At 43.0% G+C, this 13,942-nt stretch overlaps 1 protein-coding gene across 4 annotated transcripts in view; it reads left to right on the top strand.

Moving 5' to 3' along the window:
• TP53BP2 (tumor protein p53 binding protein 2) overlaps positions 1-13,942 on the top strand; it is a 66,768-nt gene that overhangs the window by 15,159 nt on the left and 37,667 nt on the right. For all 4 annotated transcript variants that reach the window (XM_065938395.1, XM_065938394.1, XM_065938396.1 and 1 more), the window contains exon 2: positions 12,294-12,441. In XM_065938395.1, coding sequence (XP_065794467.1) covers positions 12,294-12,441 — 148 coding nt within the window. The remainder of the gene's footprint in view (positions 1-12,293; positions 12,442-13,942) is intronic.

Genomic DNA, 13,942 nt, shown 5'->3' with positions numbered 1-13,942 from the left:
AATACAAAAGTCATCTTGACTTTTCTCTAATCTCACTACTAGCATTATTATCTGATTGTCCCTATGGTGAGTTTCCTATGAGTTGTAAGATAGGGGAGGATTTGTGTCACTCTTTTCATAGATTGTTCATTTTTCTCTAAAGGACAATTTTTTTTCTCATATATGAAAAAAATATATATGTATATATATTTTTTCCCACCCTTAGGTAAACCTAAGTGATTTGAGATTTTATAAATCAAAACTCTCAAAGTTTTATTGCAAAGCTTAAATTCCTTTCTATGACAGGGATCATCCTAAACTCTTAGTTCTGTTTTTCTTTCTGTGAAACTTCACATGGTTTTTCGGTCAAAGGAATAAATTTAGCCTGTGACACAAAGTAAATTACTTATAAATGCCCTGGTCAATTTTTTTTTAAATTTCCTCTTGGAAAAGTCTTCCAAATTTTAATCTAAAATAATTCCTCTTTGAAATGAGTCATCCTTGTATTAATAGCATAACTTTATAGTTACAGTGCATACATATCCTCTTAAAATGGAACTCTTAAAAATAAATCTTTGATCTCTTTTTTTTTTTTAATGAGAATTGTCTGTGACTTTGGATTTTTGGAAGGGCAAGCCTTCTTCAGACATGACTTGGGCATGAAATACTATGCAGAGCGTGTGGGGAGGACTAGTGCAACTTAATGTAATGGTGTTTGATCTTTCCCTGAATCTTTTTCTTCAGATTGATCACTTTAAGAATCAAATCTTATTTACTATTTTTAGGGAAATATTTTCACATTATCACAGTTTGTATTGTGTTATGTATACTTTTAAATTGTACATTATTGTAAAACTATACTAACGTTGATATTTGAACAAATTTAAAGTGATGTCTACCCGATCTCCTAATACCAGATTTCTCTTATGTATTCTGTACAAGACAGTTCCTGTGTCCATATGTTTAATTTTTATTTTTTGGCTACTCCATGCAGCAGGTGGGATTTTGGTTCCCTAACCAGGAATCAAACCTGTGCCCCCTGCAGTGGAGGTGGAGTCTTAACCACTGGACCACCAGGGAAGTCCTATCCATTTGTTTTAAATGGTTAAAATCTACAACTTAATATTACTATTTTGTAACCTTATCTTACCGTTTTCTAACACTATACTTAGAGTAGTTGGTACCTGGGTCATAGTCCCTCCAGCAACTGTATTTTGTGTTACTTTTCCATGCTTAACTTATTGGATGTTAGTTTCCTATCTTACTGTTTATAGCTCTAACACCACAGTGAAAAATCTTCAGCAATTTACAGTTTTTCTTCATTTCAGTTATTTCTGTAAGGGTAATTCATGGGGTATACGTAAATTTACAGGTTTTGATAACATGATACACTTTACTTTCCAAGTGGTATTTTTAACAATTTTTAGTACCATCATTATATCTTTGAATGAATCAGTCTCATCTCTGTTGGATCTTACCTTTTAATCACAGACTAATTTAATAGTTGTAAGTGATGTCTCATTGTTTTTAATTTACATTTATCCTTCCCACTCCGTGTTTTACCCTATGGTCTGTCTTTGAGAGTCTCTGCTGCTAAGTATATATTAGATTTGATGCTTTACTGTTTTTTAAAAACATGAAGTTCTTGATGTGCAAGTTGGGAAGAAGTGAACAGTTCATGTCTCTGTCAATGGGAAGGGCTGACCTGGTATCAGGGGAAGAAAAGCCATCTCTTCTATTCCTTCCATGCTAGACTGAGCATTTTCAGATGCCCCAGCAATTTATCGTCCTCATAGCTGCAGGTTCAGCTGTAAAAGCTGATGTGTTGTTTTGATCTGATTAATGTTGTGCTTATGATGAAAATAACCTACGTCACAAGTTCCCAGGAACACATTTGTGAGTCAGTGAGAATAACCAAGTTTCTCACAGTAGCCTCCCAGGCGATTTGACTCCAGGAAACTCTATTCTCCTTTCTTCCTTACAGGAAAGGAGCTCAGGAAGACTTTGTTTTCTTGAGAATATGGTGTTTTCAGAAATCGAAAGAGTCAGGAAAAGATGGCATTTTTAGAAGTAAGGTTACTATGGATTATTATTTTTCTTTTTTATTATTTCTTTATGCATACATGCTTGCTAAGCTGTTTCAGTCGTGTCCAACTCTTTGTGACCCTGTGGACCTTGTGGTAACCTGCCAGGCTCCTCTGTCCATGGGATCCTCCAGGCAAGAATACTGGAGTGGGTTGCCATTTCCTACTCCAGGGGATCTTCCCTACCCAGGGATCCAGCCCACCTCCCTTCTGTCTCCTCCATTGGTAGGCAGGTTCTTTAGCCCTGGTGCCTACTGGGAAACCCAGAATTTCCTTTTTTATGCTTGCCATTAGTTTATGCCTGTTTGCTGAAACCTCAGTCTGCCTCAGATCACATTCATCTTTCTCCTTTCTGAATTTTCATTTTATCTACAGCCCCACTCATGTAATTTGGTACTGCTGCTGCTAAGTCACTTCAGTCATGTCCGACTCTGTGCGACCCCATAGATGGCAGCCCACCAGGCTCCCCCCGTCCCTGGGATTCTCCAGGCAAGAACACTGGAGTGGGTTGCCATTTCCTTCTCCAGTGCATGAAAGTGAAAAGTGAAAGTGAAGTCGTTCAATCCCATCCGACTCTTAGCGACCCCATGGACTGCAGCCTACCAGGCCCCTCCGTCCATGGGATTTTCCAGGCAAGAGTACTGGAGTGGGGTGCCATTGCCTTCTCTGAATTTGGTACTGAGTTGTTCTTAATTTGGTATTAAGTTTTTTCATGAGTAAATTTTGTTTCCCTTAAGAGATTTTTGTATCTCTCACATAGTAAGCATGTAGTGGTTATTTAAAATTGTGATATAATTCACATACCATAAAATTCACCCTATAAAGTATATAATTCAGTGTTTTGGTTTTTTTTTTAGTATATTCACAATGTTAACCGCCAGTAGTTCCAGAACATCTTCATCACCTTAGAGAAAAACACCCTCTAGGGTCACACGCTGTTCCCTCCCCCCAACCCCTGGTAAACATTAATCGACTTTTCGTCTCTATGGATTTGAATATTGTGGTGTTTCTTTTTGTGCCTGACTTCTGTCACTTAGTATAGTGTTCTCAGAGTTCATCTATGTATAGTATGCATCAGTACCTCATTCCTTTTATGGCTGGATGTATTTCATCCTAATGCAGTGGATGTTTAAGATGTATTTCGTGTGCGTGTCTGTGTCTGTGTGTGTATGTACGTGTATGTATTTGTAGGCTCAGTAATTGCGGCACACAGGCTTAAGTTGCCTCACAGCACGTGGGATCTTACTTCCCTGACTCGGGATCAAACCCGTGTCCCCTGCACTGGAAGCTGGATTCTTAACCACTGGACCACCAGAGAAGTTCCAGGATATATTTCTTGATTGTTAGGTTTTAGTCCCTGGCTAAAGTTGAGGCAGTATGGTAACCCTAGAAAACAGCATTGTCATTCAGATATTTGCTATATATATCACATAGTAAGGACCAAGGAATAAAAATGTTTGCCTTATTAACTTAATTATTGATTCTTTATCAATTTTATTATCCAAGTGATGTTTAATCATTCTAGAAAGTTTAGTCATAGATAAGTTCCCCAGAATTCATTTCATAATCTTACCACCCAACCATTACTACTGTTAATTTGGTGAGGTCTTGTTTTTATCTGTACTACATGTCTGTTTACACATATTATATGTTTCCATTTGTATAGTGGGATATGGTGAATACTGTTTTTGTAACAAAACAGTACATACCTGACACATTCTTGAAAGTTTTGCTTTTTGTGCTTTTTCCTTCTGAAATGTTTTGGTATTAGATGCTGAAAAGTTCTCAGATTTAGCCGTTTTATTTTTTATCATTAAAGATCATGAATTTTTGGCCAGAATTACTGTTTTCAGAAGGACTTGGTTGCTAGAGTAGGTTAAATTTTTTTTCTTCAGTAAGTTTTCAACATGCTGATAAAACTGCTTCATCAAAATGAAATAAAAACAGCTTCATCTTTTGTTTTATTTTTTAGGGAATTGAATTACACTTTGAAGAGTGATCTTTTGTGGCACAGTCCACTTATGAAACAAAGATAAAAAGAAAGTACAGTATAAAGAGCCTGTGTGCCTACTTTTTCTCAGGTTAGCATGACAGGTTGGTTTAACTAGCCTTTTCTTTCGACTTGACTCTCTTTTCTTTATATTAAAAAAAAAAATTCTTTCCCACTATGGTTTATCCCAGGAGATTGGATATAGTTCCCTGTGCTGTAAGGAGGACCTTGTTGTCCGTCCCTTCTAAGTGTGGTAGTTTTGCATCTTCTGACCCTGAACTCCCAGTGCATCCCTTTTCTCCTACCCAAGTTAGCAACATCATCTTTTTATGTTGTTGTTGTTCCTCTTCCAAATAAAGTAAGAAGAAAAGATATTCATTGAGAAAATGCCTGATTTACTTCCTCTGTAAAATTTGAAACAACTATAAATTATTACAGTAAAGCCCATAATTGCGGGCAGGTTATAATGAAAAGATTTTAAATGATAAGTGATATATAAATGAAAGGGGACATACTTAATGTCTATAAATTTAAGATGGGTGAAATGAGTTTAAACTGTTTATTTCAAGTGATGTGATGCCTTTTTGCTCTAATGGAAATTTACTAGGGGGAAATGTGGCAGTTAAAGGTCTCGTGGCCCCCAGCAGCAGCTGGGGCCGGTGGGTGGTCCCTCTCTCCCACCCCTTCTCTGGGATGGTTAGGAAGACACCTGCCCTCCGCAGCACATCAGCTGTCACAGTCACGGCTCAAAGCCACCTCTTCCAGCTATATTGGTGTCCAATTAAGAAATTGTCAAACTTGATAAACTACCTTTGTAACCTAAAAACTAAGACAATCACTACAGCAAAGAAAGTCAGTGAAAGTGGGACTGTGCTGGTTTGGCCAAGCTAAGCATGAAGCATTTGTGGGTCCTCCAGACATAGGTTGCCCCTGGGCAGTGAGTACTGGTCTGGGAATAGACAGTGACTACAGATACAGAGTCAGCATCATCGAGAGCATTGCCCTCTTGGCTGAATCAGTCCGTCCATTAAAATGTTCTGTAAAAACTCCATGTTGAAATAAAGAAGAAACAAGCGCCGCTTTCACTGTCTTCTTCCATCTGTGGCTCCGTATTCTCCACCTTTCTTTTCTTTTGACTGCACCATGCAGTATATGGGATCTTAGTTCCCCGACCAGGGATCGACGTGCCCCCTACATTGAAAGTGCTGAGTTTTAACCACTGGCCTGCCAGGGAACTCCGTGTTTTCTCCGTCTTTCTGTTCTGAGTCTCTGCATCCTTCCCTTGGGTTCTTAGCCTGTCTCAAACAGGCCTTCGACCTCATTCCTCAGACAGCACTGGTCAAGGCTTCCAACAACCTCCGTCTTGCCCAGTCTGGAGAACTGTCCTCATTCTCATTTCTAAGATCGCTGAGCTTTATTTGACTTAGTTGAGACACTGCTTTACATGGTCTCTGGTATTCCACACTCCTTTGTGTTTCTTTCCATTTTTGTGTGGATGGATCTTTTCTAATCCTTTACTGGGTCCTTGTCCTCTGTGGGACTTCTGGACGAGGCCCCAGTCCTGTGGGCCCTTCCCTAATCTGTTCCTCCTTCCTCATAGTAAATGACACCCCTGTTTACTCTGTTGCTTAGACACCAGATCCATGTTCATTCAATTTCTATGGTTGCATCCCACATTCTGTCCATTAGACAAGTCTTGTTGACTCTATCTTCAAAATGTAATCCCAGTCCAGCCATTTTTCACCACTTGCTGTTACCTGCAGCCTGTGCTACCATTATATCTCATTTTATCTGCTGCGTGTGTGCGTGCTAAGTCCCTTCAATCCTGTCCGACTCTGCGATCCTGTGGACTGTATCCCATCAGGCTCTCTCTGTCTGTGGGATTCTCCAGGCAAGAATACTGGAGTCAGTTGCCATACCTCCTCCAGGGGATCTTCCTGACCCAGGGGTCAAACCCATATCCTTCTGTCTCCCGCATTGGTAGACGCCTTCTTTACCGCTGAGCCATCAGTGAAGCCCCTTCATGTGCTACATTTCCTCTTAGTTGGTCCTCCATGCCTGCCTCTGTGGTCTATTCATACAGCAGCCAGAGTAATTTTTTAAAAAAATGACTTCAATACTCTATTCAAAATCCTCCAGTGACTTCTTCTTTAAAAAATCGAGATATGATTAACATATCACCATTTTGAAGTATCCAATTCAGTGGATTTTAGTATGTTTACAAGGTGATAAAACTATCACCACTAATTCCAGAACATTCTCATCACCTCAAAAAGAAACCCTGTACATGTTAGCAGTCAGTCCCCCAGCCCCTGGCAACCACTAATCTAATCTTTTTGTTTCTAATGATTTGCCTCCAATGGCCTCTTAGATTAAAATCCAGATTCCTTGCTCCGGCCTTGGTCTTTGAACAATGGTTCTCGGCTTGCAGTTTCCAGAGCCTCAGGATCAGCATCTCAAGGGAGCTTCTTAGAAACGCTGAATCTCTGTCCCCACCCCTGTCTACTGAATCGGAATCTCTGAGGGTGGGGCCTTGCCATCTGTGATTAATGACCCTCTGTCTGCACCACAGCTTGAGGACTCTATGCATAGCTTCTATGCATGATCTAGTCTCTGAGTTAATCTGTAATCCTTTCCTCTTGCTCAATCTGTCAGTGACCTTCCTCTTCTACAAATGTGACTAGCTTGATTCCTCCTCGGGGCCTTGACATTTGTTCTTCCCTCTGCTCGGGCTGTTCTTTTCCTGCACCTGTGTTCTCATTCTCTTTAGATTGTGGCTCAAGAGCCCTCTCGCCATGGGGAGGTTGAAGTCATCGAGTTTGAGGATGGAGCGGGGAAGCATCTTTTGCTTGCCTGTCTCCACCCTGCCTTGTGCCCCAGGAAGCTGACTTCTATAAAGGCATCAGGAGCCTCCCTTTCCATCTGCCTTCTAGTTGGGTTTGTCCAGTGAGGAGTGGTAGGAGGGATGACCTAAGAAGGGGGGAGCCGGGTTGGGGTGTTTATTCCCCTGGGCTGGCTCTGTGCCTCTCCACACAGCAGTCTCTGTCTCTGCCTCTCGTTCTGTACTGTGTGTGCTGTAATAGCTGCTTAATAAAGATTATGTCTGCGTTAGAACTTAAACCATAAAATAGATAGCCTATAAATCTTGCATGAATGAAGAGGATGTCGAAACCGAAGTAGGATGGCATAGCATGATACAAACCGAAGAGGAGAGGACACTAGCTTCTGTCAGCGTGTATAGCTGTGCTGTGTACTGTCTGCTCTGCCTTCTGTCAATACCTGTGGGAAACTTCCTGTGAAAATAAATCAGAGGTGAATTTGTCAAGTGCAGTAATAGCTGCGGTATTTATTCATTCCTAAGCACACACTTAACTGTGTGTTTGTTACGAACCAGGCACAGTTCAAGGTGCTAAGAATGCCATATTGAACAGACAAAACCCTGGACTTCATGGACCGTCCGTTCTAGCAGGGAAGACAGTAAAAGCAAGTGAAGTAAATATAATACATGGTATGTTGGTCACTGTGCCAGGGAGAGAGAGAAAGTGGGAAAGTTCATGTGTGCGCATGTGCATATGTGGGTGCACACATGTGCGTGTTGAGGGTGGTGGTGGGATTTTAGGCAGGATGACCAGGAAAAGCCTCCCCGGGCAGGAGTCGGTTGCATCAAGACCCAGGGAGATGAGTGGCAGGCCTGTGCTGGCACACAGGGAACAACATTTGTCAGGGAAGGTCATCAAGAAGACGTGACTGCAGGCTCGACCTACAAGCTGACCCAGGCACTTAGAGGCTGTTCACCCACTTTCCTATCCTTGGAACGTGCCCTCTGCCTGCCTGCCTGCCGTCCCAGGCTCAAGCTGCCCAAGGACGCAGGCTGGAGACTGAACCCAGGGGGACCCTCTCCATAAGTTTTTAACCATTCTGTTGGGCAGGGGAGCCACTGGCCCTGCAGCCCCCAAGACCAGTCTCCTGAGCAAGCTGCCTTGCTTACTGAAAGGCCAGTTGCCAGTCCAGAGTGGGCTGCCTTCCTTCTGTCTCTCCCTGCCCTCCGTGCCTGGCGCCAGTTTCAGAGTCCACCCCAGAAGCTCCAAGGAGGTTTCGAGCCAAAAACTTGGCAGTCAGGATGCACAGTCTCCAGGGGGTGGACGGCAAGGAAGATGCTGGTGGAGTGGAGTGTGGAGAAGGTCAGAAGGCCGTGAGGGCTGGAGGGGGAGTGGGGACAGGCAGTCCCAGGTCAGCTCATCCAAACGAAACTCTTGCTTTTCTCTCCTCCCGTGCCTGCCGCTACCGTGATCTCAGAGCAGAGCAAGCCTGGTCTTCCTCCTGAATTTGCTGTGAATTGTTCAGTTCACACCCACCCCTATGCACTGCATCCCCCCTCCGCAACATTTAGTCATCAGATCCAGTCTTCCTGTTGAATCTGTTCTTTCCCCCTCTGACCATTGCCTTCATTCAGGTCCTCACTTTGCGACTGAATTGCTGACTTCCTTCCAGGTTGTGGACTGTTGTGAAGAAGTTGGCTCTTGCTGTGACACCCAATAAACACCCGAAATAAATGGCAGCTCTCAGGGAACTTGGGACTCTTATTTTGAAGACCAGGAGGCTGGGATTCAGAGAGGTGACATTACTTCCCTAACAATGATTAACAAGTCTGGGTAAGAACCCAGATCTCCCACCTGGGCGTCAGGGGCAGCTCACATTGCTGGCCGGTCTGGGAGCACTCAGCCCAGGACAGTCACCACAGAGCTGTCTTCAGGCGTGCCTGAATGGGGTCCATTCACCACTCACACCAGTATTAATCCTGTGGGGTTTTGGGGGAAAAGTGCGGTGATCTTAGAACACGTTTCTCATCATTCGTATCTGTAATTTGTACTTTTAAGTAAATGAAGTTGTTGTTTTCGAGTTTGTTTGTGTGTGATCTCTATTCAAGTTTGTTTTTATGCTTTAGTCGCTCAGTCGTGTCCAACTCTTTGCGACCCCATGGACTGTAGCCCGCCAGGCTCCTCTGTCCGTGGGGATTCTCCAGGCAAGAATACTGGAGTGGATTGCCTTGCCCTTCTCCTGGGGATTTTTACTGGGGTTAAATAGAGCATTTCCTAATACTCTTCTGCTATAAGGAACAGCTGAAAGAATAGAGGACAGGTGAAGAACAGAACTGTACTCTCATCCTCTCATTTTAGTAGCCAGTATAAAGACTCTTTATAAATGAGTCTTTTGCTTCATTTATAGAGAAAGTAATATCTGCTCTGCTTATCTGAGAGTTGATGTAAGTTTCTAAGATAATGTGTGTGAAAGGACTCTTTAAGATGACGTTTACGAGGTAAGGTGCTATTATCTCGGGAAATAACCTCTTATTTGTTGATACAGTATGTGTTTTGTATATATGTGTACTCGGTCGCTCAGTTGTGTCCGACTCTGCGGCCCTTTGCACAGTAGTCCGCCAGGCTTCTCTGTTCATGGGATTTTCCAGGCAGGAATACTGGAGTGGATTGCCATTTTCTCCTCCAGGGGATCTTCCTGACCCAGAGATCGAACTCTCATCTCCTGTGTCTCCTGCATTGAAGGCAGATTCTTTACCTGCTGAGCCACTGGGAAAGCCTGTTTTGTGTATATACAGTATATTAAATATTTCTATAATTTGATAAATGCCTCTTAGTCTCATATTTACAATGAAAACAGTTCCTATGTTTGACTTGTTAAACTTCAGAGAAAGTTCAGATGTGGGTAGGGAGTATCCAGGAGGAGTGCTGTTTAATACTAAAGTGTAAATTATTTTTCTCCCTGGTTACGTGTGCTGTATATGTATCCAGAGTCTCACCAGGGTGGAAACCTGTGTTCATTTTGTGTAACAGTTTTAAAGTGCTGCCTTGTTGGCTGAGTTGAGGCCTAGAACTATGTGTCTTTCTGTAGCACAGTTTATCAGAATGTAAAGAACCTGATACAGTTAGCTTTAAAGCTTCTGAGCTCATGCTGACAAATTCTACGGTTTTGTTTTCATACATTTTTTTTTTTTTTTCCACTAGCATCCACTTTAAAAAATTTGTTTCTGAGTTGCCTTCTAGCTGTAATGGGTTCCTGTCTGTATTTTCCAGTTTTGGGGGTTACTTTCTTTGTTATACATGTTTCTCTGAATTAAGAGCTTCAGCTGCAGGAAGTGGAGACTTGGCTTACCTTGAGAAAACATAGTTTTACTGCAGGGAGGAGTGGGGAAGCCCCGTGGGGCAGAGCCCACTGACCCGGTGGGCCTTCTCTTGTGCATGTTTGCTCCCCTTACTCAAACCAGATCCTTGAGGCAGCCAGTCTGCTGTTTTATCCAGTTTCCATCATCATCGCTGGTCAGGTGCTGCCTCTCTCCTGCTGTGCGCCCCCCCGAAAAAGAAGAGTCTAATGCAACTCTCATTTCTGGGGTAATAGGAGAGAGGTTTATGCTGGGTGAGATGCCGTGTGACTGAGGGCAGGCACTGTGGCTTGTGTGATATTCTTGTGTTATTGTGATCACAGTGTAGATCCTACTCATTCTGCCTTTAAAAGAAAAAAAAATTGTTTGGCTGCTTCAGTTCTTAGTTGCACCACAGGGGATCTCCATCTTGTTTTCGGCATGTGAGATCTGGGGTTGTGGTGTGTAAACTCTTACTTGCGGTTTGTGGGATCTAGTTCCCTGACCAGGGATTGAACCCAGGACCCCTGCATTGAGAGCTTGGAATGTTAGCCACTAGACCACCAGGGAAATCCCCTTCTGTTTTGTTATAGCCTTAAAACTCAAACTCCTGCAGTGTTTGGCTTAGTTGCATTAATTCTTTTTACAGAATGTATACTGGTCCATCAAGTTCATGTTTCAAAACCTTTGCATTCTCTTTCTTTGATAAGAATTATTTTCATAGAATATAAAGCTCACAGTGGAATCACACTTTCAAATTGTCTGGGTTTTGTTTGCTTGTTTTAATCCCAATACAGATTAATCCGCCCAGAGTAAGTCCTCACTGAATGAATGAGCATGGGGTTTTGGTGACTTGCATTGTCATCAACAATTTGTTTGTTAATTTGCTCAGTTTTCTTCAGTGCTAGGAATTAACAATGGTTGTTTTTTGTTTGGTTGTTTTTTATTTTGTTATTTGATAGGTGTGAACACATGAATTCTTTAGTAGCAGTGTTTTTAAGTTACAGTATCTGTTTTTGTGGGGAGGAAGACTGAGTTTTAGACCTAAATCTTCTGCTGGCCTGAGTGTTTCTATACAAGGTCATAACCGTTTTAGCACGACAGCCATTCATTTCTACTTACACCTTATTGATGAAAACGTAAGCTTTTTAAAAATACTTTTATTTATTTATTTTTATTTTTGGCTGTGCTGGGTCTTTGGCTGTGCTGGGACTTTTCTCTAGTTGCAGCGAGCAGGGGTTACTCTTGAGTTGCCATGTGCAGGCTTCTCGTTGGGGTAGCTTCTCTTGTTGTGAGCATGGGCTCTAGGGTGTGTAGGCTTCAGTAGTTGTGGCCTGTGGGCTCTAGAGCACAGGCTCAATAGTTGTGCAGGGCCTTAGTTGCTCTGAGGCAAGTGGGGTCTTCCTGGATCAGGGATTGAACCCGTGTCTCCTGTATTGACAAGTGGATTCTTTACCACTGAGCCATCACTGACTTATACTTTAAAGTATGTATCTAATCTGATTAAAACATCTTAGATTTGAAGATATAATTGTTTGAACAGGTGATACATGCATGTGGTATAAAATAGTAGATATCCCTCTGAGTTCAGTCCCTTTTTCCCATCCCCACCTTCAGAGGCGACACATGTTTTGTTCTTGTATCCTTCCCGGAAGAGACTTTGCTCAATTAAGCATGTGTTTGTATGGTCATCATCTCCTGGTCATCCTCACAGGGCTGATGGGAGAATCTCTTTGTAATATGGGTCAGCACATCAGACTAAGAACTACAGAAGTCTTGGTAAACAAGTGACATAAATAAAATGTCAGAGGAAGATTGAACTTGACCTTTTGTGTGCATCAGTCTGTTTACTCTGCTCCAGGGGTCCCCAAGGGTTCTGCAGGCGCAGCTGATGGAGGGAGGGCAGGGGCCATCGGCAAAGCGCTGGGCCCCTCTCCACCTTGGGCCTGGAGACAGCCAGATGGTCCTGTTGTGCATTTGCATTTCGGTTAAGACGGTTGGGGAGAGGAATCTAAGGTAAGTGAGAAGTGGCCAGCGCCAGTGTAGATGGCACTAGTAACCCTTGTGTTTCTCCTTCTGTTTCCAGATGTTTCTCACTGTGTACCTTAGCAACAACGAGCAGCACTTCACAGAAGTCCCTGTCACTCCGGAAACCATCTGCAGAGATGTGGTGGACTTGTGCAAAGAACCTGGCGAGAGCGATTGCCACCTGGCCGAAGTGTGGTGTGGCTCTGGTGCGTCTTCAGCCGTGCCGTCTTTATTACCATCAGTTTTAGAGAGGGCAGTGTGCACCTCTCCTGTTGATCCATGAGAAACTGGAGAATGGGGTGTCTAGCAGAGATCACGCTTTCAGTCCAGTTTTGTTGCCTCCTCCAAAGTTTTTCTTTTTTTTTTTAATATTTACTTTGACTACACTGGGTCCCAGTGCGACACTTGGGATCTTTAGTTGTGGCATGTGGGCTCTAGCTCCCTGACCAGGGAAGGAGTCTGGGCCCTCCTGTATTGGGAGCGTGGAGTTGTAGCTGTTGAATCACCTGGGAAGTTCCTCCAAGGTCCTCTTGCTGTTCTCTTTTTCCACAGCGCATCATAGACACTACAGTATTAAAGGTCAAAGGATAGGCAGCTGATACACAGGGTGGAAGCTTCTGGGGGTGTTAGGGTAAAATGTACAGTGCTCACAAGTGTTTTTGGTATACTTAGGTGGTTTCGCTTTGTTAGAAACTTGAGGCATTCTGAGCCATTCTGATTGTCTTGCCGTCTCTGAGTCTGGAGGTTTTTAGGGAGAGCTCTTCGGTATTGAGTTTCTATGGTGGCAGGAGGCAGTGGTGAAATCATACTCATTATTTTAAGCCTTGAAATCGATCCCTTACCTAGTTCTTTGGAGCCCTGAAATGGAACAACCTGCTTTCTCTTTGGCCCTTTAGGAGTTTGTAGATGAAGGAGTAATTTTTCACGTGTTCTGCTCTATTCCTCTGCAGCTTGGGTGAGCCCTTACTGTTTCCTTTTCCTCCCCTTTGGGTGCAGTTTGTCTAAGTGCACGTTTCCCACTGCGTTCACTGCATTCACACCTTTCATGGTGTGTGACTTCAGTGAACACCCTCTGCTTCCCATGTGAGTCTTCTTAATCATCTTCAGTTGATTTTCCTACAGCTGGGTGTTCAGGAAGACTTCCTTCATTCTCCCTGAGCTGCTTACTTCACATAGGAACTAGTTTAGCTCATTTTCGTAAAGAAACCCAAGTGATCCTTTTTGTAAAAAAAAAAAAATTTAAGTTTATTTGACTGCGCGGGGTCTTTGTTGCATCATATGGGCTCTTCCTTGTGGTTTACCAGATCTTTTAGTGTTTTTCGGCATATGGGATCTAGTTCCTGACTAGGGATCGGACCTGAACCCCCAACATTGGGAGCATGGAGTCTTGGCACTGGACCACCAGGAAAGTCCCCCTAAATGGTCCTTACTAAATGAAAATTTGTTAGTTTGACTTTCTTGCTTTAACTGTTTTATTCCACTTAGGATAAAATCCAAAGTCTTGGTTTTAGCTTGTGAGGTCTTGGATGTCATCTGGCACCGTTTTCCTCCTTGCTTGCCTCCTGCAGCTGTTTTTATGTTCCTGGATAAATGAAACTTTCCCACCTCAGAGCCCCTGGTGCCAGCTGCTTCTACTGCACTCCCAGATTTTGTCATTGCTGGTTCCTTCTGGTCATTTGGATTGCAGCTAACACGTTGGCTCTTCGG

The sequence above is a fragment of the Muntiacus reevesi genome, chromosome 5, assembly GCF_963930625.1.
Source record: "Muntiacus reevesi chromosome 5, mMunRee1.1, whole genome shotgun sequence".
Classification (NCBI taxonomy): Eukaryota; Metazoa; Chordata; class Mammalia; order Artiodactyla; family Cervidae; genus Muntiacus; species Muntiacus reevesi.
This window is presented reverse-complemented; position numbering and strand designations above follow the sequence as displayed.